Genomic DNA, 23,078 nt, shown 5'->3' with positions numbered 1-23,078 from the left:
CTAGGGACCTGTGGATTTATTCTCTGCTCTTTGTCATGTTGGCTTCATTGAGCCAGGACTTCCAGACTGCATTGGGGCAGTTTGCTGCTGGGATGAAGGTCAGCACTTGGGAAAGGATGGGAGACTCGTGGGAATTTTTCACTTTCAAGCTCAAGGATTTAAAGGATGAACACCATCTTGTGGAAACAGGAAACTCATTTGCAAAGGTGCGATTATTTCCAAGATCCCCTTTCTTACAGATGAAAGATGATGTTAGGAGAGAGCTGGACTCACCCCCATGCGTTGTGCATCGACCGAGAGTTTCCATGAATGCCAGTTTTTCCAATTAAAACAGGAAGCAGGGTTTTTGAAACTGTGTGGACAGTGCCCTTTCGTTTGGTGTCTTGTCTTGCTTCTATTTACAGATGTTGGATTTTTTTCTCTCTTGCTTCCCAATTTGTTTGTGTCTAAATTGATTTGTAAAAGTGTTTTAGTTCGTCCCATCAAACCTGATATATATAGTTTTTGTTCTACCCCAGCAGTTTCACAATCTGATCCTTAATCCACATTGAAATTGTTCTGCTTTGTTTTCAATGATTATAACGAGGGGTTCATCCATCAAAGGCAAATATAATGAACTGGTGAGTGCGCAGGGTGAGGATGTTTGTGCACATTTTGTTCTATGGGCATGCCATGGGTGACACGTCGTAGCAAACACTTAAGGTACACGTAAGGTAATAAGGATGAAGTAGTTTAGACGCAGGCGTGTTGTACCGACTTTTCCTTTTTTTTCGGACTGCGCTAAGGTCTTGTTTGTATTGTTCATGTGAAAAATTAGGAAATAAGATAATCAGAGTGTCATTTGTTTGGAAATCCTATGAGCATACTACGGGCACTTGTGAGAAATGTGTTCTGCATCTGCGGTATATGCATGCAGGTGTTATGTCTACCACTGTCACCAATAGGTAGAGGTTTGAATCCATTGAAATGATTGCATTCTCAGTCATTCTTAGTTTTTTTTAAGTCTCTGTTGTAGAATAGACTGAAAGAGCAAAAAAAGAATAATATTTTTTTTTAATTTTAGTGAAGAAAGACTGACCTTTTGCCCCCTCCATAATGCTTTTTTGCATCCAGCTGCAGACGCACCACTGCAGCTCACATAACACTACTAATAAACCAATTAGAATCAGACCGTGCGTGTGTATTCAAACCAGGGTTTGAATACACACTGAATAACACAACTGATCCACCCAGGGGGACGTCCTGAGGGGCGAAGTTAGCCACTTGAGAGAACAAAACGAGAAATCTGACTTTGGCTGGGTCCAGCGCTACTGGTAAACGAATTCTCTGTGAACCCTAAACTAACTTTGATAGTTACAATTGAAACTATCAAATATTGTTAATCTTTAATTTGTTATTTCTTCATTTTGTTTCACTCAATCTTTTCCCAAATAAAAGACCGCAGCATCTTTAGGTCTGTAAGTCCATCTGGTTTTATTTTTTAACTTTATTTTTTCTTTATTTTGACATTATATTTTAATATTATGAAGATTTTTGTATTTGAGTTCAAACACTAAAAAATAAACAGTTATCACAATCTCTATAGAATAAATAAGCGCGTATTTTCTTTTCTTTTGTTTAAATCTGGACTTGACTGTTTCTGACGGCATTTCCGAGGGCACGTGAAGGCATCATCTCCAACTGCCTGAGCCATCATGGCGATGTGGAGGCCGACCTCTGCTGCGCCGTCAAACTCGATTCGGGACCTCTTCTCGCTCTTTTCTGCATAAACTGCTCTCGTTTGCTTTGGATACACTTTGGTGAGTTGTCGTGATAAAGATGTATGCGGATTTTTACAGCAGGTTTTGAGGTTTTAGGCGGAACACGATGTCCAGCTATGAATCACCGTTACGTTCTTAGTAAACGTATGGCCGCTTTGATGTTCGCTGGCAGCCTTGAACATTAAAGACAACCAAAAAAAGGCTTTAAAAAACAACGTTCCTGTCAGTTTTATGTTACTATAATAATAATATATAATAATATATCAGTTTTACTTAGAACTCAAAAGCAGATAAAAGTTGCCAACAGTTAAACCTTACTTTGTTTTTGCATTTTGTTGACTCACCCAGCATTAGATAATGTCCATTTTAATATGGACCATAGATGGATTATTGTAGGGATGTGTTTTATGATGTTTTTAGTCAAAGTGAGTGCTGACTCATGTCTCAGTGCTGTGCAAAGTGAGGCTGCATGACTGACGCAGGACCAGGATGAAATGACCGAGGCAGGTTTTATCCAGAAAATTGCCTCAGAGTTTACATGTCATTCTGTTTGATTCATACAGGGATGCAGGATAGTTATACATTTTCCTTCAGCGTAATCTGCTGCTTATTAATTCATTTAATTGTGCTTGTAAAAAGTCATTAAAGAAGACAAGAAGACTTAAGAATTATTAAACTGCAGACACATACCAGGCACGTGACGCACGTTCAGGGACGCGCTAAAAACGGATTCTTGAACACTCATTTAGCCCATGGTGTTCACACTGGACATGCAGGGAGGGGCTACTTCTAATTTTCTTTTTCTACTGTTTACTAGCGTCTATACCATGGTCCAGGTGAATTCTCAATTCTGATTGGCTGCTAGGTGTGGATTTAAAAAGTGATATTTCACGCCTAAAAAAGAAGTTCCGGTCACCTAGCAAATGTTATGTATCACTGTGCTGGCTTCTTAAAAACAAACTTTTGCATCATCTGGACAAAAACAAGCGGTAAGAGGTGAACTTTCTTTCTGAATCTTTGCTTTATTTAACCTATCGTGAAGATCAGCATATATTTCACCTGCCTTTGCTGTCGAAATTAGAGGTTGGAGTGGCGTGTTGTCACGGCGCCGCACCACGTAACAAATAATCCACTATTTGTAAAAAAAATAAAAAATAAAAAAGGCGATCCTAGCCAAAAACACAACAAGAATAAAGTACTAAAAACTGGTTGAATATTTATTTCTTTTGTAAGTGACCATGGTGTAAGCAGATTAATGGATCCTTTAAAGCAGTGGTCCCCAACCACCGGGCCGCGGACCGGTACCGGGCCGCGGGACACTTGGTACCGGTCCGCGGGAAATTTTGGCACCGGGACGCATAGAATGAAAAAATAATTTCCATTTTATTGTTTTTTTTTAAAATAAACGTTTTATTTTGAAAAGTGACCGGATTCTCTCTGTTACATCCGTCACACTTAACGCACGTCAAAGTCGCGAACACCAAACATCACATCACCACCCCCCACCCCCTCCCGGTCCGCGGTAGACGTGTCTTGCGTTGTACCGGTCCGCGGTGACAAAAAGGTTGGGGACCACTGCTTTAAAGTACTTCTGATTTTGATTTGATTTTACAACCGTCTTTTTCTTTCATAGCCCTTTTCTGAAATATGAAACACTTGGTGTCACAGACTTCCAGGCTGGCATAAAAACCAATGATTCATTTCTCCTTTATGATCACGGTTGACACAGTGAATTTAGACTACGATCACAAATGCCACTGCGCTTCGACCTAATGCAAAGTTTTTCAGCAAAATTAGCAGATGGCCGGGAGGCACCAGTCGCATTTTTAATCTCTGCGTGGCGGTCGCTGAGGTATTAGGAAAAAGTTGAAATTAAACGTCGACCAGACCATTTTTTCTACATTGGTCAGAGGCCACTCGGGCACCTTTGGAGGTGACACAGTGGCAGTTCAGTGACAGGCGGATGGCAGGAAGACAGCCGTGCAATAATTTACTGATTGAAGGGTCTCCAAGGTCCCCAAAATTGTCTGATGATCGACCGATTTCAGACTCCCCCTGCCCCCGTGCTGCTGTCCCACTACCAGCGTCCGACTGTTGGAAATTGTACAATAGCACCGCGGGCAATCAAAAATGGCTGACGACTGGATAACAATCTGGAAATTCTGGCCACTGTGGGTCCAAATGGGGGGAGGGAATCGATGCTGCACAAATCTCATCATGGCGTTGATAGCACCACATCGATTCAGAGAGCTGCGTATTGACAAATTGTGGTAGATGCTGAGAAGAATACAAAGAAGAATTCAAAGTTTGACCTGGTTTAACTTTCAGTACATGTTCTATGGAGACGCGTTTTGTAGTGATGCGTGAAGGTAGAAGTTATGAACACAGAAGCTCGGAAATTGCATTTACACACGTTTACATGGGCTTTTCAGTGAAAGTGGTTGCTTGAATGTGCTTTCAGAGGGCGGTGTGAACATAGCTTCACAGACATGTGAAAATGCGTCTTTCTTTTCAGCTGACTAAATCAATCTTTTTTACTTTTACTTAGGAGAGGGTCATATTCTGAAAATGTGTTGACACTAAAATGTGTGGCTAGTTTTAGTTTAGGGCTGCAAGATATGAGGAATACTTGTGATATTAGTGATCAATATTGAGATGATGATATAACTTGCGATAAATGAACAAATTGCAAAATTAACTAAAACATTTCCATTTCACTGCAAAAGTTTAGATTTAAACAAGAGTCAAATTACCTTAAATGATTCTCCAAATAACCCTCGTCTAATTAGGAGGGCGACATCTAACATAAAAGCTCCATCCGATTGGTCAACAACGTGAATGGCTCCATCTGATTGGTCAAATGCATGAAGATTTGTTGTGCAGGTCTATTTTAGTTTATGTAAGATGTAATTATTTTATCTCCAACTAATGCAGTTTTCTTTCTGCTCTTAAGCCCCTCCCCCCCTGAATCCCTGAATATATCTCCGTCCTGTCAGAGCGTTGCCTCTGCACTGCCCCCCCCCATGCAGTGAATGAGGCGTTTGTGTGCGGTTGCCTTTTTAAGGGCAGGACACACTGCACTGTGGAGGGTGGGGGGTATGCTGCCGAAGCGGAGACGGCTTCTGTCTTTGCGCGGCATCTGTCCAAACCTGCGAGGTGCTGAGTGAGAACAGACGGACATGAGGAGAAGCTGGATGTTTGACATGGCATCAGCTGTTTCCCAGGCTGCATCCTAGGAAAACATGTTTTGTTGATGAGCTTCAGCACTTTGTTGAAAAAGTACAGAAGGGAAGCATGCGCGTTGCTTGAAGAATATCTATAAATACAAGATACCGAAAATGATGCTCACCAGAACCAGCTGGTGGTTTTGGTGCAGTTAGCTGGCCGGGAGTGGTTACGGGTTGGGACAACGTTACCCTGGTCTCATGGACACCAAAGCCTTAAGTCTTAGTCACACGCACCTGCAGGTTTTTTTGGTTATCCCGGCCCATGAAGGGGTTATAGAGAAGAGTGGCTGCATCTTAAAGGGGGCGCAGGTGTGTCTTGCAGCCTCCTCAAGGGACATCATGAAAATGGAACATAGCATTATTATGCATGTGGTAGATGTTTTGGGAAGTATCCGTGAGGCAAATGGAAGTTGCACGTATTTACAACGAATAGGTGATACTGTTGTACGGTGCCCCAATGCCACACCCCAGTTGTTAGTAAGCTGCGAGCACTGACCCCTTATTGTGTGCAAACGCTACACTTGATACAGGTGCACATAGTTTGTGGGACAGTCGGAGGATGCTTTCCACACTTACCACATGAACATCACTAGCGCAGTTCACAGGATTGGGGTGGAACCAAAAGTCAAATAGACAGGAAACACGTTTACATAGACTTTTCACTGGAATTGGTCGCTTACATGCAGGTTGCAAACCCTGGTGTGAATGTAGCTTGAGCCTCTATTCTCTGACCACAAGCTGTTTATGAATGCAGTATTATTGCCAAGGTTTTTTATCAACTTGGGTGGAACTACGACAGTTCTCTAGAAGTTCAGTGCTCGTATAAAAAGGGGAAATTTTTCTGTAGGATTGATAATTCTTTTAACCACTTTTTAAAATTATAGTAAAGCTCCAATTTGTGCATTTTTAGGAACCTTGAGTTTAAATTTTATTGTCAATAGACAATGGTTGGACCCATTCGTGTGTCTGCCTCAGGTGACACAATCTTGTGTTTTGTTCCGGGAGTTCGCTTTTGCACACAGAGCTAACTCAAAGCCGGAGCAGAACAAACCATTTTCCGAATTTGAGAGGGGGAAATTTGAACAAAACTCAGCTAGTCCCACCAACCCTCTAATTCTTGTCAATGCGTATTACATTATGTTCTGTTCATGATTACATCAGTGGGGGTTAGCCAGAGTTTTAATCAGGCATTTTGATTATATTGGAGCCTAAATTAGGGCACGTGTTGTTTTGATTGAAAGGTGGGTGGACCCAACAGAGCTTAAAATGTATTTTTTCCCTTTTTAAGCTGTCATAGAGGTGGGCGGAGCTAACTCTGTCCCTTCCCTCTAACTGTTGTATTTTTGTCGTCGATAATCTAGTCTGCAGTGTCTGTCCAGTTTATGCTCAAACCCTTCAAATCAGTGAATAAATTATTGTTTACGAAACAAAACAAAAATGTTTTCAATCTAAAAGACAAGTTTGGGTCAGCAATTGACAATATTGACCATAAAACCAAGGGATGGAGCAAACTCTACGCCTTCACCGACATGTAAAACAACTCTGTTGTTGTTTTTTTCTGACAGACATCTGCAAGTAATTCAGGTTTTTAAAGCGGATCTTGTGGGTTTATGATTCAAGATGTTTCTATGCTGCATAGTCCTTCCCAAAGTCTTCTTTTGGGGGTTTGTTGTTACATGACCAACATCCATCGCCATGCCAACGTGACGCTCCTCATTTTGATGAACCATGTCCGTTCTGCTCAGGTTTCCTTTGAGCCATGGGTGCATTAATAGAATTTTTAAGTCGGTTCATATTTTTGTTGATTCAGGTGTATTGTGTGTGAGGATGAATTGGAAGACGGTAAACACAGACATGTGACTTCCTGTAACTCTGCTGCAGTCTGTACTGTGTTTTACCTCAGTTCTATAGCTTCATTGAATGGTTCAGCTTTTTCTATTGACTTTAGTTGTGTTTGTCTTCACACATTTTTTTAAAATGTGCTATAAATCCAAAATGGGACCCCTCAACCATTACGATAAAGGGAAAAGGTTGTTCCTTTGAGGAACAGCATGACGCTCTCTGTGTGATCAAAGGTCAGAGGGTTAGCTCCCGGCAAATATCGCACAAGAAAAAAATTCAGTGTGTTGTTGACTGTTGTGATGTTGTGGCCACATTTTCTCTGTGTCACTGTGGTCAGATTGTTTCCACGCCTCTGCTCTTTTTTTTTCTCCATTATTCTCCTCTTCATTTTTCCTTTGTAATTGAGCATTTATTTGACTTGGAAGAGCATAGGGTTTTGTTTAGTTTTTTCGCATTAATACAGAGACTGCAGTCCAGTTTAACTCTTGGTTTTTATTTCAACGCCATGCTGTTGTGATCTGCACAAACTGAGATGGCGTTTTTTGGATTAAAATAGCTTAAAGTCCCCCGCTCTTTTTTTGAATTTTTGACATGTGGCATTTTTCTTATGAAAGAGAAAAAATATAATGAAAATCTCATCTCATTTTTATTTTTATTACTGAGTACTTCTCCTTTCAAATCGCTGCCAAACTGCCACAAAGACGCTTGCCTTGAATTAATGAGCTGTTGTGATGTCACAACGGCCCAGGACTGCATGCGCATTGATCTGCCCTGTCTGTCCAGCGTGCACAAGCTCAGGTGAAGGAGAAGAGAAGTATGTGTGTTCACCACACGTATTTTGAGTGCGTCTAAGTCTGGATTTTGTTGTTGGCTGCATATATTTAAAATGAAATATGTTCTCAGCATTTGTTTCTGTCTGAGTTTGATTGCTAGCTGTCCGCATTAACCAGAGAGGGTATATATTAGGGCTGCACGATATGAGGAAAACTCACGATATGCGATATTGGTGATTAATATTGCGACAACGATATAATTTGCGGTATATAAACAAATATCAAACCAACCAAAAACATCATTTCCATTTCAATGCAACAGTATAAAAATTATACTCCAAATGACCCTTGTCGACATAGGAGGCAAACATCAAACATAAAAGGGATCATCTGATTGATCAACAACGTAAACGGGTCCTTCTGATTGGTTAAATGCATAAAGGGATTTATTTCATTTATTCAATATTTCAAGCTGCCATGAGTTTGTTTTAGCACACTTAACTCTTGTGCTATCTTAGATGACCCCACCCTTACATTGACGTGTTCTCCCTACCATGACAAAGGTGGATAAAGGTGGAAAGATTTTATGTAATCCATGGACACCAGTGAAGATCACAAATCATTGAAGAAAAAAGGTTCAGAGCACTGTCTAGTGGGTCTAGATGACCCCACTCCCAATGTTAAAGTGCCTAGGATAGCACAAGGGTCAAGGTAACCATTTATTGCGATTTTCGCCGTCTTTTGCGGCATGCATATTGCACAGCTTGATGTCGCGATAACGATAAATTTGCGGTATATTGTGCAGGCCTAGTGTATATGCTGCCAGACCTTTGCGCTGCGCCCATCGCTTAAACTGCCCACCCGGACCTCAGATGGCGTCTATACCATTGACTTAACATTGAAACTATGCCATGTGATTTGTGTTCACCGTGAACGCAGCTTAACCATAACCCGTGATAATTGTCACTTTCTTTCTGGCATTTCATTTTATTTGGTGTGCAATTGAATTCAGCAATTCTCCCCGTTTCTGGGACTGTCAGTCGGTGTCGTTTGATCAAGGGCAGAGTTACTTAGCTCATCAACATTGACTATGCCCATGTAGAGGAGATTTTGGAAACAGAGGCTTCAGACAGACATGAAATATGGCTTTTTAAGACATTTAGGTTTGTGGGATTTTGATTAAAAACGTCATAATCATAATTCAAACACCCCTGGGAACCTTTTTTTTTTTAATTGACATGGGGGACTTTAAGAATCTTTTCTTAAAGAAAATAATGATTTATATAGCAGATATAATAGCAGATATGAATTTCTATTTTTGACCAACTGGTTGATTTGTTTTAAAGTTTCAAAAAAGTAAGAATGGGCTACATTGGATTGGGTGGGGATTGACAAGCCAAGTCAAAACAGGAAGTCAAGTGAGCAGGACACACCCTTTTATCTCATGGCTAAAACTGTAACATGCCAATTTTTCAGAAGATGGAAAGAACGCACAAAAAGAGCTAAGAGACTCTGCTTCATTTTTTCACCCTTCAACACCTGAGATGTCCCCAGAAACACCTAAATAACAGACGCTCTTTGACATGTGGTTACTCTTTGACCATTTACGCAATAAACATGCGAGAAAAGCGCCTTTTCATATTGGCTTTGCACTGATGTGCAGCATGTGATGGTGCAAAGACACTTTATTCTGCAGCGAAATCTGCTGATTTTTGTTGCTTTTCGCCGTGACAAAATCAGCAGATTTACATCGATGGTGTAAACACATCACTACTCTAAAGTGTTGCACGTTAGCGCTTTTCTCCGCTTCGGAATCCGCTGGAACCGCGTTAATTGTGTCCACAGTTAAAGAGTTACGGTACGCTTTTTACAGTCCATATTATGCTATTTCTGATTACATTTAAAATACTGTTTTTTTCACCAAAGCATCCTGCTTTGGGCTATCTCTGCACAACAATTTGACAGAATTCCTAACAGGGCACTGAAATGTCAGAAAATGTATGTGGACTGTGCATAAGTTATCAATTGCCTTTTGACCTCCAAGAGGCCCAGTTTGACCCTTAGCCAAGCTGTTTGGACCGCTGCACGGTTGAACCCTGGTGTGGAATTTGTGCTGTCCTTTGGCCAGAAAACCAGGGGCTTTAAAACAACCTTTAAACAAATCTCTGCAAGACGACACCTGTGAGTTTTATTCAGATCCTTCTCAAAATACACAAGGGCTTATGGAGGGATTTAATGTAGACCTCTACTTGCCAATCGACATTATCTTCTTCTGGCAATTCAGCGCGGATAATTAGCAAAATAATTTAAGAATTCTTCTGTAATTTTTGTCTGAGCCAGCATCTGGAGAGATGTTTTTTTCTAAATTTTACCAAAAAATGTTTTAATTAAATACAAATTCTGTCTGATCAAACTTCTCCTCATATGGTCCTTCACCTCCAAATGTCTAGAGATTTACAGGAAGCTGCAATATGAGGAGGTCTGGGCTCTGTTGGCTCTTCTCATGGAGACTCCTTACTCATACTGGACGCCCACATAGACATACCAGTGTCAGTTAAGCGGCGTTAGCTTCGGCTCACTGCCTGTTAGGTGTTCTCCCCAAAATCCAACCCCCACTCCTGTCTGGAAATGGATTCTGCTGATGTATTTATAGCTCCAGACCACAAGTGAGCTCAGTTTGTAAGGAGCTGGTCTTCAGACTCAAGCTTAGCTGTCGGGGGTTGTAGAGTGTTAAAAACGGACATTTCAATTTGGAAACGTTCCTGGAGAATTCTTGATAGGTAGGAGAAACCTGGATTTTCAAAGTGAAATTATTCTTTTGTGATCTTTTGTTGTGATACCAACTTACTTACCCAACTTTGGATGGTTTTATTTGCTACTAATAAAACCATTTTCAAAAGCAAGATAAAGGTTTATGGGGTATAGAATTTTTAAAAAAAAATAGGGAGGCTGATTTATTATGAATGTGTGTTTGGTATCAAATGGGATCAAAATTGCCTTAAATAATTTTATTCTGAAGTTGTTTTTGGTCTAACTTTCATCTCTAAAATACTGCTGCACATTTCTTCTCTGTTCTTAACAACAAGCTTTATTACTCCTGAACATGATATCTCTAACTTATCAACTCCACTTCATCCGGTTTCTCCAACCATACGCCTCTGCTTATGCAGCAGACCTTTTTCATTGGCAGATGACTAAATCAGCATTACGTGGAATCAATAATGGGCGAAGTTAAGAAAAACATTAGCTGATTACCCTACTGACTACAAATGAGCTCAAAGTGGTAGACATTTTCTCAGACCTTTAAACGGACTGTTGCAAAGAGCTTAATTGAATCTGTCCATCCATCCATCCATCCATCCATCCATCCATCCATCCATCCATCCATCCATCCATCCATCCATCCATCCATCCATCCATCCATCCATCCATCCATCCATCCATCCATCCATCCATCTTCTTTCATTTATCTGGAGTCAAGCAGGGATGCCCAGACATCCCTCTCCACAGAAAAATTCCCCTGGTTCCGCCAGGGAATCCTAAGGCGCTCCCAGGCCAGCTGACGGACACGGTCCTCCAGCACATACGGGGTCTTCCCCAAGGCTTCCTTCCTATAGGACGTGCCCCAAATACCTCCCCAAGGAGGCGTCCGGGAGGCATCCGAAAGAGATGCCGGAGCAATAGCTGTACTCTGAGCTGCTCACCCGATTCAGCCTCTTGTAGTCCTTCAGTCATGATCCAAAGCTCATGACCTTTTTTAAAACCGAAGTTTATATTTCTAATAGTTGCGTAAAAGTAATACTTTATCAAAGTTCGACCTGGTTTAATGTGCGTTCAGTGGCTGCACGTTTAGTACAAAGAGCCCAGAAACAAACTTCAAAACTTGTGTAGCTATACGGAAATGCGAGATTTTTGAACGCAGAAGCCATTTACATGTGTTTACCTAAGCTTTTTTTTTGAAAGTGGCCGTTTGAAGGCGCGTTGCTGAGGCCGGTGTGAACATAGACTCCTAAAGCGATCATAGAAACTTGCGTAGCAACGCATGAATGCCAGAGTTTTTAACTTAAGAAGACTTATAATTGAAAGAAGTGAAGAAGAACCAAGCCTTTTCATGCATTCTTGTCCCAATTAGACTGTCTGCAGGACTACCTTGATGACTTAACACCTAAAGAAATGATTGGATCTAGATACATTTTTAAGATAGATTTACATTTGATCTTGTGTCTGATCTATTTCAGATCAAATCTGCATTCAGAGCTCGTCCACTGACGACACCCCGAGAGCAGAGCGATGGAGAAGCCCGTTCTGCAGACACAACCATCCACCTTGCCCTTCTTTGATACGTCCCACGCATTCAACCTGCTGCGAGGAATCCACGAACTCCGCGCCGAGCGCAAGTTTTTTGACGTGACTTTGTGTGCGGAGGGCAAAGAGTTCCACTGTCACCGCACCGTGTTGGCTGCTGCGAGCACCTACTTTCGAGCGATGTTTGCAGGAACTTTGAAGGAAAGCGTCATGGACCGAGTGGTTCTCCACGAAGTGTCGGCAGAGCTTTTGGGCTTACTGGTGGACTTCTGCTACACAGGACGGGTCACAGTCACTCAGGATAATGTGGACCTCCTGCTGAAAACGGCGGATTTGTTTCAGTTCCCTTCGGTCAAAGAGGCCTGCTGTGCTTTCCTGGAGCAGCGGCTGGATGTTTCCAACTGTATGGAGATCCAGGACTTTGCTGAGGCCTACGCTTGCAGAGAGCTAGCAACAAGTGCACGCCGCTTTGTCCTCAAAAACATAATGGAGCTGGCTAAAGGGACGGACTTTGAGCGTTTGCCATTTAAGCGCCTCCTCGAGTTCATGTCAGACGATGAGCTCTGTGTGGACAAGGAGGAGACGGTTTATCAAATAGCAGTATGGTGGGTTAAAGCTGACCTCAAGCGGCGGTTACATTACTGGCCCGAGCTCCTACAGCAGGTCCGACTCCCGTTCGTCAGGAGATTCTTTCTTTTGGCCAATGTGGAAAGTGACCCCCTTGTCTACCTTTCCCCCACCTGCCTGAGGTTGGTAAATGAAGCGCGAAGCTTCCAGTCTTGTGAATACGACCGCCATGACAGACCCTGCCACCGGATGCGTCCACGGCCGTCCACGGGACTAGCGGAGATCCTGGTCATCATTGGAGGTTGCGACCAGGACTGTGACGAGCTGGTCACAGTGGACTGTTACAACCCCCAGACTGGACAGTGGCGCTACCTTGCCGAGTTCCCTGATCATCTCGGCGGAGGCTACAGCATAGCTGCGCTCGGAAATGATATGTTTGTCACAGGTAAGTCATGTGAAAAAACTTAGTCAAGCTTTTCCTAATCCTGATAATCCGGATCCATCACCCTGCCTGTTGTCCAGTTGTTTCTACCTTACTGGTTGCTAACACAAACCAACTTAAATGTATTGGAACATCATAAAGACCAGCTTCGACTATCGTAACACTTCAAATGTTTATGAAATGAATGTAATTCCAGCAAACTCTGTAGTGGAGAAAATCAAATATGCAACACTTTACATGAATGAAATGCGTACGCAATCAACTAAATCAGCTGATTCTGTCGTGGAGAAATAAGGACTTGCGCCAATTATGTAGTACTTTATTTACCGGTACATTAATGATGATGCATAATGGTGCAAAGCTGTGTTTCTCCGCATCAGAATCAGCTGATTTACATTGAGCTCATAGATGATCAAAAAGTTACAGTACGTCAAAGAGCGTCCGTCATTTCATTGTCACTGACAATATCTTTGGTATCAAATGGTTAAAGAGGGGTTGACTAAACACTTAGAATGGTGGTAGATCAGAAGAACCAGGGTTGTTTTTCTCTAAAAGTCAACAGTTGGCCTCTAAAGCCAATCAGGCTGTTGAAATAAGACAGCTTTATGTTTTAGCTTAAAATGCATTTGTTTGTGTAGTTTAAGCAGAACAAGGATACATTGAATGGTGGGTTAACATGAAACGGAATCCCCCTTTACCCTAAACGGAACGATGAAGACTGGCTTAAGCTTTTTTGAGGTCCATTTTGGAAGTTTCATGGTTGCTGTCATTTATTGTTTTGTTTTTCCCCATTAATCTGAAGGACCATTATATCCTAATTAGGGCTGCACAATATGAGGAAAACTTGCGATATTAGTATTCAGTATTGCGATGACGATATAACTCGCGATATTTGAACAAATGGTAAAACAACCAAAAACATCATTTCCATTTGATTTAAATGAAAGTCAACATACCTTAAATTATACTCCAAATGAAACTAGTCTGCATGGGAGGCGAGCGTCTAACATGAAAGGGTTCCAACCAGTTACTAAATACTTCAAGCTGCCATAGGATTGTTTTTGCATATTTAAAGTAACCATTTATTTGCGATTTTCGCCATCTTTTGCCGTATGCACAGCTTGATAAAGATAAATTTGAGATTTATTGTGCAGGCCTAGTCCTCATACACAACTCTGAATCTGCTTGGCTGTGAACAAAAAAGAACAGACAGTTCTGCAACACAGCCGTGGTTTCAATCGGCGTGGTTATCTTTGTAACCAAAGTTCTGTTCTTGTCTGAAAATGACCTGCCTCCCATCATATCGGAGTCCAAGTGAGAGCTTCTAAAGAACCCTCAAAGCAGTCGGAAATTTCCCGGCATTAACTCACCGCCCCACTGACAGAAATGGCTGCAGCATTTGTTTGCACAGCGGTGTTGATCTGATTTACAATCCAGTTTGGCTAAAGTTGGGGTGCTGTGTAATATGTAAATAAGAATGGGGTTGCAATTTATCATGCTTTATTTATAACAGAATGTGGAATACAAGTGAGACATCTCGGTGACAAAAAAAACATTTGGCTCCAATTTGAGATATATTGACCACAGTACGTTTCCAGTAACACTCAGACTGGATTTGTTTTTGTGTTTTTGTCTCATCTGCTTATATTTTGACAGCACATTCTTCATAAGGGTATTTGCTGTTTACATGTGTTGAAGCAATGGTAGCAATGTGTTCTGTGTTCATGAACATATTCTAGATGTTGCACCATCAGTGGTGGAGGACACTGTGACAGGAGTTGTCTTTTTTAGGCACCAACTGTCATCCCAGCCATGCAAAGTGAAAAACCTCCCTGTGCCTCCCATCTTTTTTAAAATTTGGATTTGCCATGCTGTCCATTTTACTTAATACCTTTCCAATAGGCTCTGTTTCTCTTGTTAATGACCTACAGTACAGTAATCCCTCGCTACAACGCGGATTACTTTTCACGGTTTCGCTACTTCACGGATTTGCATTGTGCATTGTGTTCTGCATTCTGATTGGCTAAAAAGTCACTCCGCTTCTTCTCTACCTGTGCGTCAATAACGTTGCAGTTTAATATGTACATGTACGTAAAACAGCTCGCCAAATTTACATTACGCACGTGCAAATTCTTTTGCAATTTCGAGTTTCTCTAAAACCCATAGAAAAAGAGCGACAACAACTGCCCATCACTATGTTCTTCTCCCGAACAAACACACCTCCACCGCAGGCTTCAAAAGAAGAAAACACTGCAGAGTGGAGTCAGGATGCAGCGGCTCAGTCTGAAGAGCAGTGAAATACACCTGAGTCACTATTTGTCCCACTGTACTTTGTATTTTTTTCATGATCATTTTAAATTTTCTCCTGTTTAATGCAATGAGACAAGAGACAACACAAGAGACAACACAAATACACTCACTGCAACAAAAAATAAGACAAGATAGTAGAATTCTAGGAGTACATATTAGGGTTGTGCCGATGGACAATATCATCGTCCATCGTGATGGGTGACCCACATCCCGATGGAGAGACCACCATCGTGATGCCACGCCCCCGCCACGTTGCGCGTCGACGCCATAAGCCGCGGTTACATGTACAAAATATCTTGATGGGATCAATGGTTAGATGTTCGCTCATCATTTGAATTTTAATCCGTGTGGTCAGTGCTTTTTCTGAACGGAGCCAGGTTTAGCAGTATGCTAACACGGGCTAACAACATTAGCTTTGGGTGGCGCTGCATCCTGGCTGCAGGTAAACATGTAAGAATAACATCAGCCTTTATTTTAGTCGGGACACGACTGGAAACACAAATCCGCGTGATTGTTTGAATGTTTTTTAAGGACTGAGCGACATTTCTGCTTTGACGCTCAACCGCTGTGTCTGCTGACGATCCGAGCTGTGCTCAGACACACGTTTAGACCCGGTTCTGAGTTCGGTAGCTAGTACCCCTAGAGCTGCGGGATGGATCGCAGTCTTAAATCTCCCACACATACCGCTCATGTACCCCCCCCCCCCCCCCTTCCCATCAAACACAAAGCTGTAAATCCGCACTCCGCCGGTCCACTCCGCTAGCTAAGTGCGGGAGCAGACTACTTCTTTTCTATCTTGCTTGTTACTTTTTTTGTTAAAGTCACTTCCCTCAGTTTATACTGGATCATCGCGGATTAACCATTAGTTGGGAAATAAAATGACAAAAAGCAAAATAACGAATAGCAGTTATATAAGAACGAAAAATGTAAACCCCCCCCCGACGATGTCATCGTCCATCCCGATGGTTGACAGCAAACATCGTCAACGGCCAAATTAGGGGACATCGCCCAACCCTAGTACATATACATTCATGCATGAGAAAGAGAGTAGTCTGGGGAGAAGGTGGTGTAGGGAAATGCTCATTGAATCCTCAAAAGCCTGCAACCCAATGGTTGAATCCTTGATGTCTTAAAACGGGTCAATTTTCTATCAACTGTGGGTGATGTATAATTATCCTCTAGGGGGCTCTGACGGCTCTCGCCTCTATGATGGCGTGTGGCGCTACAAGTCCAGTGTGAACGAGTGGACCGAGGCGTCGCCCATGCTGAAGCCCCGCGAGTACCACAGCTCCTGCGTACTGAACGGTCACCTGTATGTGGTGGCCTCCGACAGCACAGAGCGCTACAATCAGGCTCTAGACTGCTGGGAGGCCCTGCCGGCCATGCTCCACCCCATGGACAACTGCTCCACCACTGCGTGCAATGGACGCCTGTACGCCATCGGCTCCCTTACCAATGAGGATACCATGGCCATCCAGAGCTACGATCCTGGCACCAACCGCTGGACCATGGTCAACCGTGGACAGCTGCCTCCGTGGTCTTTCACACCAAAAACGGTGACCCTGTATGGCCTCCTTTACTTTGTTAGGTGAGTTATTTCAGGTCTGACTTGAACGTATGTCTAAGGTATAGTCATGTGCACCCATTCATGGGTTGTAGAGAGGAGAGGCTAGGAGCAAAGTTGTTTCTTGCAACTCCCCTGAAGCTTAAGGAAAATGGAACGTACAATTGTCATGTGTGTGGTGAGCAAGGTTAATGTAAGTTGCAAACACTTGTGGCGTATTGGCGATGCAGGTGTACAGTGCCCCTACACCATTCTCTAGTCATTAGTAAAGCATTTGTCACAACTGCCTTTATGGTTATATATTGTAGCTGTTTGCGGATGAAAAGGGCAAATATATACGGGGCACGCATTAACCTGCACAGTTCCCAGGATTTGGAGAGATAGAAAAAAAAGAAGTACCAGTAAAGCACCTTTGCGCCTCACCAACTTGACCCTTATTAACCCTTGCTTGTTGTAGGAGATAAATGTGCATGAACTTTCTCTCTATGGACTCACTGAGTGGTCTACGATTAGAATATTTCGTTGAGGCCCTGTACAAGTTTGCCCATTTTTTTCCTGCAGACAGTCCATATCCACCCATGAGGGCAGTTGTTACTATGGCTTAACCCTTGTGCTATCCTAGGCACTTTAACATTGGGAGTTGGGTCATCTAGACCCCACAAGACAGTACATTGTACCTTTTTTCTTCAATGATTTGTGATTTTCACTGGTGTCCATGGATTACATGAAATCTTTCCACCTTTATCCACCTTTGTCATGGTAAGAATAACACGTCAATGTAAGGGTGGGGTCATCTGGACCCCACAAGATAGCACAAGGGTTAAAAGTAACATCTTTCGACCGGGAATGAAATCATGAGTGTTTTGGCTGTAATATGAACCGTGTCTTTCTATTTGCAGGGATGACTCAGCCGAGGTGGATGTTTATAATCCTCAAAAGAACGAGTGGGACAAAATTAGCCCAATGACCCAGGTTTGTATTTCACATTTGACACACGTGTAGAACAGCCAACTGTTTTTATAGCATATTATAAAAGAAACCTCAGAGTATCGTGTGTCTTGTTTATGACAAGACTCAGAAAGAGTCATGTTTTTAGAAATTAAGCAGACCAAAAATGTAAAGATTTTGCACTAGGTATTGCTGGAAACATTTTGATTTTGTACTGGTTTTAGATCGCCAAACAATACTTATTTTATTTTAATTTGAAAGTTCAAAAGAAAAACGAAAACCTTTTTATCTTGTTTGTTATCTCAATAGAGACTATGGGATATTTTAGAAAAAAAAATTACATTTTACCTACATTTTTATTTTAAAAAAAAATTACATTTTAAACTCTTACCAATTTAAAAAGTCTTATTAGAATTAAAAAATGTTGAAAACATTAGTGTCGCTCCACAATAAAAGCCACATTTATACCTTTTACACTAAACATTCTATTTGACTCACAAGGAAAATCAAATAGGCAATTTATTTGCTGTTGTCAGGCTGTCTGATCTAATTATACAATTATTTTGGTGTCATTCAAAAAAGCAAACTCCTCCTAGCTCCAGTTACATTTGCCCCAAACCCCCTCCACACACACACACTCGTATAAAGCCATGTTCTTTTCTTTGTTTGTTTGTTTTTTGATGATTGAAATATCGCCTGAGCGCTACAGCTATGTTCACACCACCCTCTGCAGTGCGCGTTCAAGCACCCACTTCCAGAGAAAAGTCTATGTAAACGGTTCAGGCTCCCTAACTCAAAACTCTCACGTTCACACATAGGTACACACATTTTTACAACTGCTTTCAGGCTTTAGGTACAAAACGCGTATGATGATGGTAATCCATCTCACTCCATTGCAAGGATGCCAGCCATGAACCAAACCATTTCCATTTTGTTCCCAAATTTACAAGTTTGCACAACTTCCATATTTTACACCAAGCCTCTGCCAACTGTAGATGTCAGACATCCGCTAGTAAACGGTAAAAAAAGAAAAGAAGAAGCCCCTCCTTGCTTGTCCAGTGCGAACACCATGGGCTACGCACGTTTAGTGTGTTCTTGACTGCGCGTCACAGTCTAGCGTGTCCGTAGGTTTTTTATTTTTATTTTAATGGTATGTTGCACATTCTGAGATGTCCAAATAGCAGACAACAATGCTCCAGCTGTTAGCAAAACTGATGTTGGAGAAAAGAATAACAACAGTTTCTAATGGTAAATGAGGTGTACTTATTTAGTGTCTACTCCACCTTAAATGTACGTCAAATACCTGGTGTGTACGTTACTTTACCCTTATGTGACACGCTTTGTCGGAAACAGCTCTGACCTCAAGCTTCTCATCTACACATATCATCAAAATTACAGATTTAAATCCTGACGATAACGTTCACAATCTATTAGGACCAAGTGTACATCTTAAAAATAAAGTGAATCTGAACAATATATTTAGATCATTTTTTAGAATCGGATCTATCCGGATAATTATGCAAATATCGGCAAATACTGGTACAGATATGTGGCCCATGCCTAAATACTACCTAGTTCCTCATGAAGGTCTGGCAAAAATCCAAGGGAGACCTACATGTTGAAACATTTCAATAATCTAAGGATTAATGCTTCTAAACCCCACATGCCTCAAACGTCTTTTTTTTTTTTCTTAACTTTTTCAACGACATTGAAGGCATCAGACTTGAAGGGTTTTGTGCGTCTAAAGAGTTGTAACTCTTTCCCCAGGTGCACGTTGGGGGCAGCATCGCCGTCCTGGGGGGGAAGCTTTACGTGTCCGGTGGTTACGACAACACGTTTGAGCTGTCGGACGTGGTGGAAGCGTACGACCCAACGGCCCGTGCCTGGACGGTCGTCGGACAGCTCCCCCAGCCCACCTTCTGGCACGGCAGTGTCAGCATTTTCCGCCAATTCATGCCGCTGGTGTCCAGCCCCTTCGAAGCCAGCTACCTGCCTGAGTCCAACGCCATCCACCTCCACCGGCATCAGCGCCACCAAGCTCTGCACAATCTGAACAACAATCTCAACCAGAACCAGGACGTGAATCCAGCGCACTGAGTTCAGACATCGGGCTCTCTTTATGCTCGCCGCCTGTGTTTTTCCTGAAGCGGAGAGGACGTCCACGTCGGTTTGATTCAGCCAAACTGGCGTGAAATCAGTCAAGGCTGTAGGGAAAAGTCTGTGTGTTCCAGCAGCTGTAATCCAAAACAAAACAAAAAAGTTCCAGAATGTAGAAAATGACCGCAACATTTAGACCTGCTCCTCTGAATGCGTCACCTGCTGCACCATGTGACCCACTGAATGGAGATTTTAGACTCTGGTTGAAAAAAAAAGACACACAAAAACAAAACCTTGTCAATTATTCTACTTTTTCTCAAAAGACAGCATTTAAAGCAAAAAGTGCGTGGTTATTTAAAAAAAAGATCTGTAGAAGCTATAGCATCTTCAATTGAAGTGTAAGATGTTATATTTATGGTACCTGCATGAGTCTGCTGTGTTGTGCTCAACTAATGAAAGCTACTTGAACATTTCCCAAAAGCAATCAGCTCTTTCAACCTTGAAAGATTGTACTTTTTATAATATTTTCAAAAGGTGGGAGGGGCTTAAGTGAAGGATATGAAGTGCTTTATAGATGTTTTATATATGCAGCGACCGGAGCGTGCTCAATGTGAAGAATCAGGGACGCTAACGGCTCAAAACAAACGGAGGACAATTCGTCACTTTAAAACCAGCTCAAACCTCAAAATGTATGTTTTAGGAAGGGCTGGGTGATGTGGTCTGAAAATAAAATCAAATTCCAATTTTAATCCAAGTTTTTCCTACTTTCTTTTACAAAAAATGATAAATATTAGATTTTTTTTTTTTTGCTGAATCATTGTCCGTTTGTGGCATGATTTTGTACGTGTTGGGGGGAGGGAAAAAAAACGTATTTCATTAAAAGGATTTGTCCATGTATGAAATGTCACATATGAGCATTGATCTGCAATGACAAACCAATCCATTCAGGAAAAAACACAAAAAACGTTTCTTACAAAAAGAGATGAGATGGAAGTGGAAGATCAAAACTTCTTGAACCCAATAGTGATCCATTTTTTTATTAGTTGCAACTGAGAAGCAAAAGAATTGTTCTTTTAAGTTAGGTTTGTCAATGTAGGTCAATGCGTGTATTCGTGTGTTTGTGTGATGTTTTACACACGGACAAAACATTTTTACAGACTGATCATTTCTTTTCTACAGATACGAAACATTTTTACAAACTCAAAAACTCTTTGTTCAAGTACGAAACTTTTTTCTTTTAGGAACAGACAAGACTTTAACAACTTCATTTATATTTACTAAAAGCTTTTATTTTGACATCTCCTTGGGAGTTTTGTAGAGCGAAGCACTTTTACCCCATAGTACCTCTGTTTCAGGTGTTCTTCCTTTTGGTGGCAGCAGGCTTCAAGCTGAATTTTTTTTTGCTTGCAAGTTACAAAACTAGACCTGTTCCATGTGACTGAAAATACTGTTCATTTTTTTAGGAAGAAGCTCTTCCTTGCTATTTGCCATTTTAACGTCTGGGCGGAAGACCTTATTCCGAGCAACAGAACCCCAAGAGAGCACGGTGCTAGGGAAAAAAATCCAGATTTTCCCCAAAATTAATATTCTTAAATGGCAAAATTGAATTGATTGATACAATCAGGTCAATTCTGCTTTAAATGGTTAATTAATCCCAAAGACGGTCTGATTTGCTTAAAGGTCACCATGTTGGAGTCAGAAATTGTCAGTAACGAGGGATTGATCCGAGTCATCGTTTCTATGACAAATATGTCTATGAAGACTCTCATTCATCCAGGCTGATTCCATCATAGCAGTCGGTTTAGGGTAAAACGATAAGAGGTGAAACGTCTTCTAACTTTAAAAACTAAGTCCAGATGACAGCCCCTAAACCTACTGCTATGATGGTTTCTATGACAACCACTCTCAGGAGTGAACTTGTTGGAAGGCCACACTCCTCCCACTTGGGAGAATCTGGTTTTATTAAGGCGTCTGATTAGTCAGTTTATAACTTGTATGTTATATAAAATGTTTTAAAAAAATAACATTAACAAGAACAATAGCTGTTTATGTCTCTATAGAAGTCAATGGAATTTTGGATTCTTGAAACCAGCAGGTACTTCCTGTTTGGAACACAAAGAGGGAGGGGCCTCTCAGTTCAGTTATCTTATACAGTCAACAGAAAATACACACCAAAAGAGTTTCCCAAACATCAGTTTAGTTTCTCCAAATTACTTCTGTGATGTTTCGACAATCAAACTACAATTTGCCATTAACTCCTTTTTTTTCTGTTGGTAAAATATTTCCTGTAAACTCAATATTTTTGCACTAAATCTTTTTTTTCGTTTGTGATTGTTTGGAATGTTGTATTATGCCTCTTAATTATAACAACCACTAATCACAGATTTGCTTTTTTTTGGTCCATTTTAACTTTTTTTTTTTTTAATCTGCTTAGGTAAGGGGTGTTGTTCTCATTACTGCCCCCTACAGCCAAAGTGTGAACGGTGCAGGTTTCTGTGAGGTACTGAGGTAAACAGCTAATGTGCAGTTCAAATGCTGAGGCCCTGAACAGTTGTGTAAATGGATGCTGCAATAGGAAAAAACATATTTCAAAGTTAATGAGCAACATGCTTGCAGCTTTATATTTCTTTTTACAGACATTTTTATTTTTCTAAAATGTTAATGTTATGTGTTGCTTTTCTTTTAGACAGAAAAAGCTGGTCTTAAACATTAAGTTGAAGTGCTTGGTTCCTGCCGTGGCCACAGGAGGCAGTATCATTCCCCTTCCACTCAGAACTACTTAACATCATCAAAGTGAAATTATTGACTTGCTGCCTCTTTTTTTTTTTTTCATTTTTCAGAATGAAGTCTGGATCAGCCTGTTTCCACTGCACATTTACTTTTTTAAATCTGTGAGGTGAAGCTTATCAGATTGTGTTTACTAAAGAGTTGCAGTCAAAAGTCCGATTGAAGGAGGAAAAAGTGGGTAAAAAAGGAACTAAAAACTGGAGCTTCTTTGTTTTTGCCTCAAATGAACCCTCACATTTGGAGAGGAATGCATTGGATCAAGCATGGTTGTGTGGGTTTAAAGAGTTCATTAAAGAGACTTTGAAGAGAAACACCAGTCTGATCTCTGTTTAACGAAAAGGTGTGCTTTGGTTTTTCTTGATTAAAAATATTATATCCTATTATTGGCGATTAGAGGAAATACAGGTGTTTGCCTTGAACTGAAACAAAACATTAAAAATAAAAATACTTTTAATA

The 23,078-nt window shown here is 41.3% G+C and overlaps 1 protein-coding gene across 2 annotated transcripts; it reads left to right on the top strand.

Annotated features, from left to right (window-relative positions):
- Positions 1 to 1,647: 1,647 nt before the first annotated feature.
- klhl21 (kelch-like family member 21) lies at positions 1,648 to 22,933 on the top strand. 2 transcript variants are annotated; one of them, XM_023956879.2, is made up of 5 exons: positions 1,648 to 1,799; positions 11,841 to 12,919; positions 16,409 to 16,814; positions 17,690 to 17,762; positions 19,506 to 22,933. In XM_023956879.2, exons 2-5 carry the CDS (start codon positions 11,893 to 11,895, stop codon positions 19,833 to 19,835), a joined length of 1,836 nt encoding a protein of 611 aa, XP_023812647.1. In that variant the 5' UTR covers positions 1,648 to 1,799; positions 11,841 to 11,892; the 3' UTR covers positions 19,836 to 22,933. The 2 variants fall into 2 exon arrangements, with proteins under 2 accessions (XP_023812647.1, XP_023812648.1); XM_023956880.2 differs by lacking the exon at positions 1,648 to 1,799 and adding an exon at positions 10,260 to 10,382.
- Positions 22,934 to 23,078: the final 145 nt, after the last annotated feature.

Source organism: Oryzias latipes, chromosome 7 (genome assembly GCF_053564925.1).
Source record: "Oryzias latipes strain Hd-rR chromosome 7, Olatipes_Hd-rR_3.1".
Taxonomy (NCBI): Eukaryota; Metazoa; Chordata; class Actinopteri; order Beloniformes; family Adrianichthyidae; genus Oryzias; species Oryzias latipes.
This window is presented reverse-complemented; position numbering and strand designations above follow the sequence as displayed.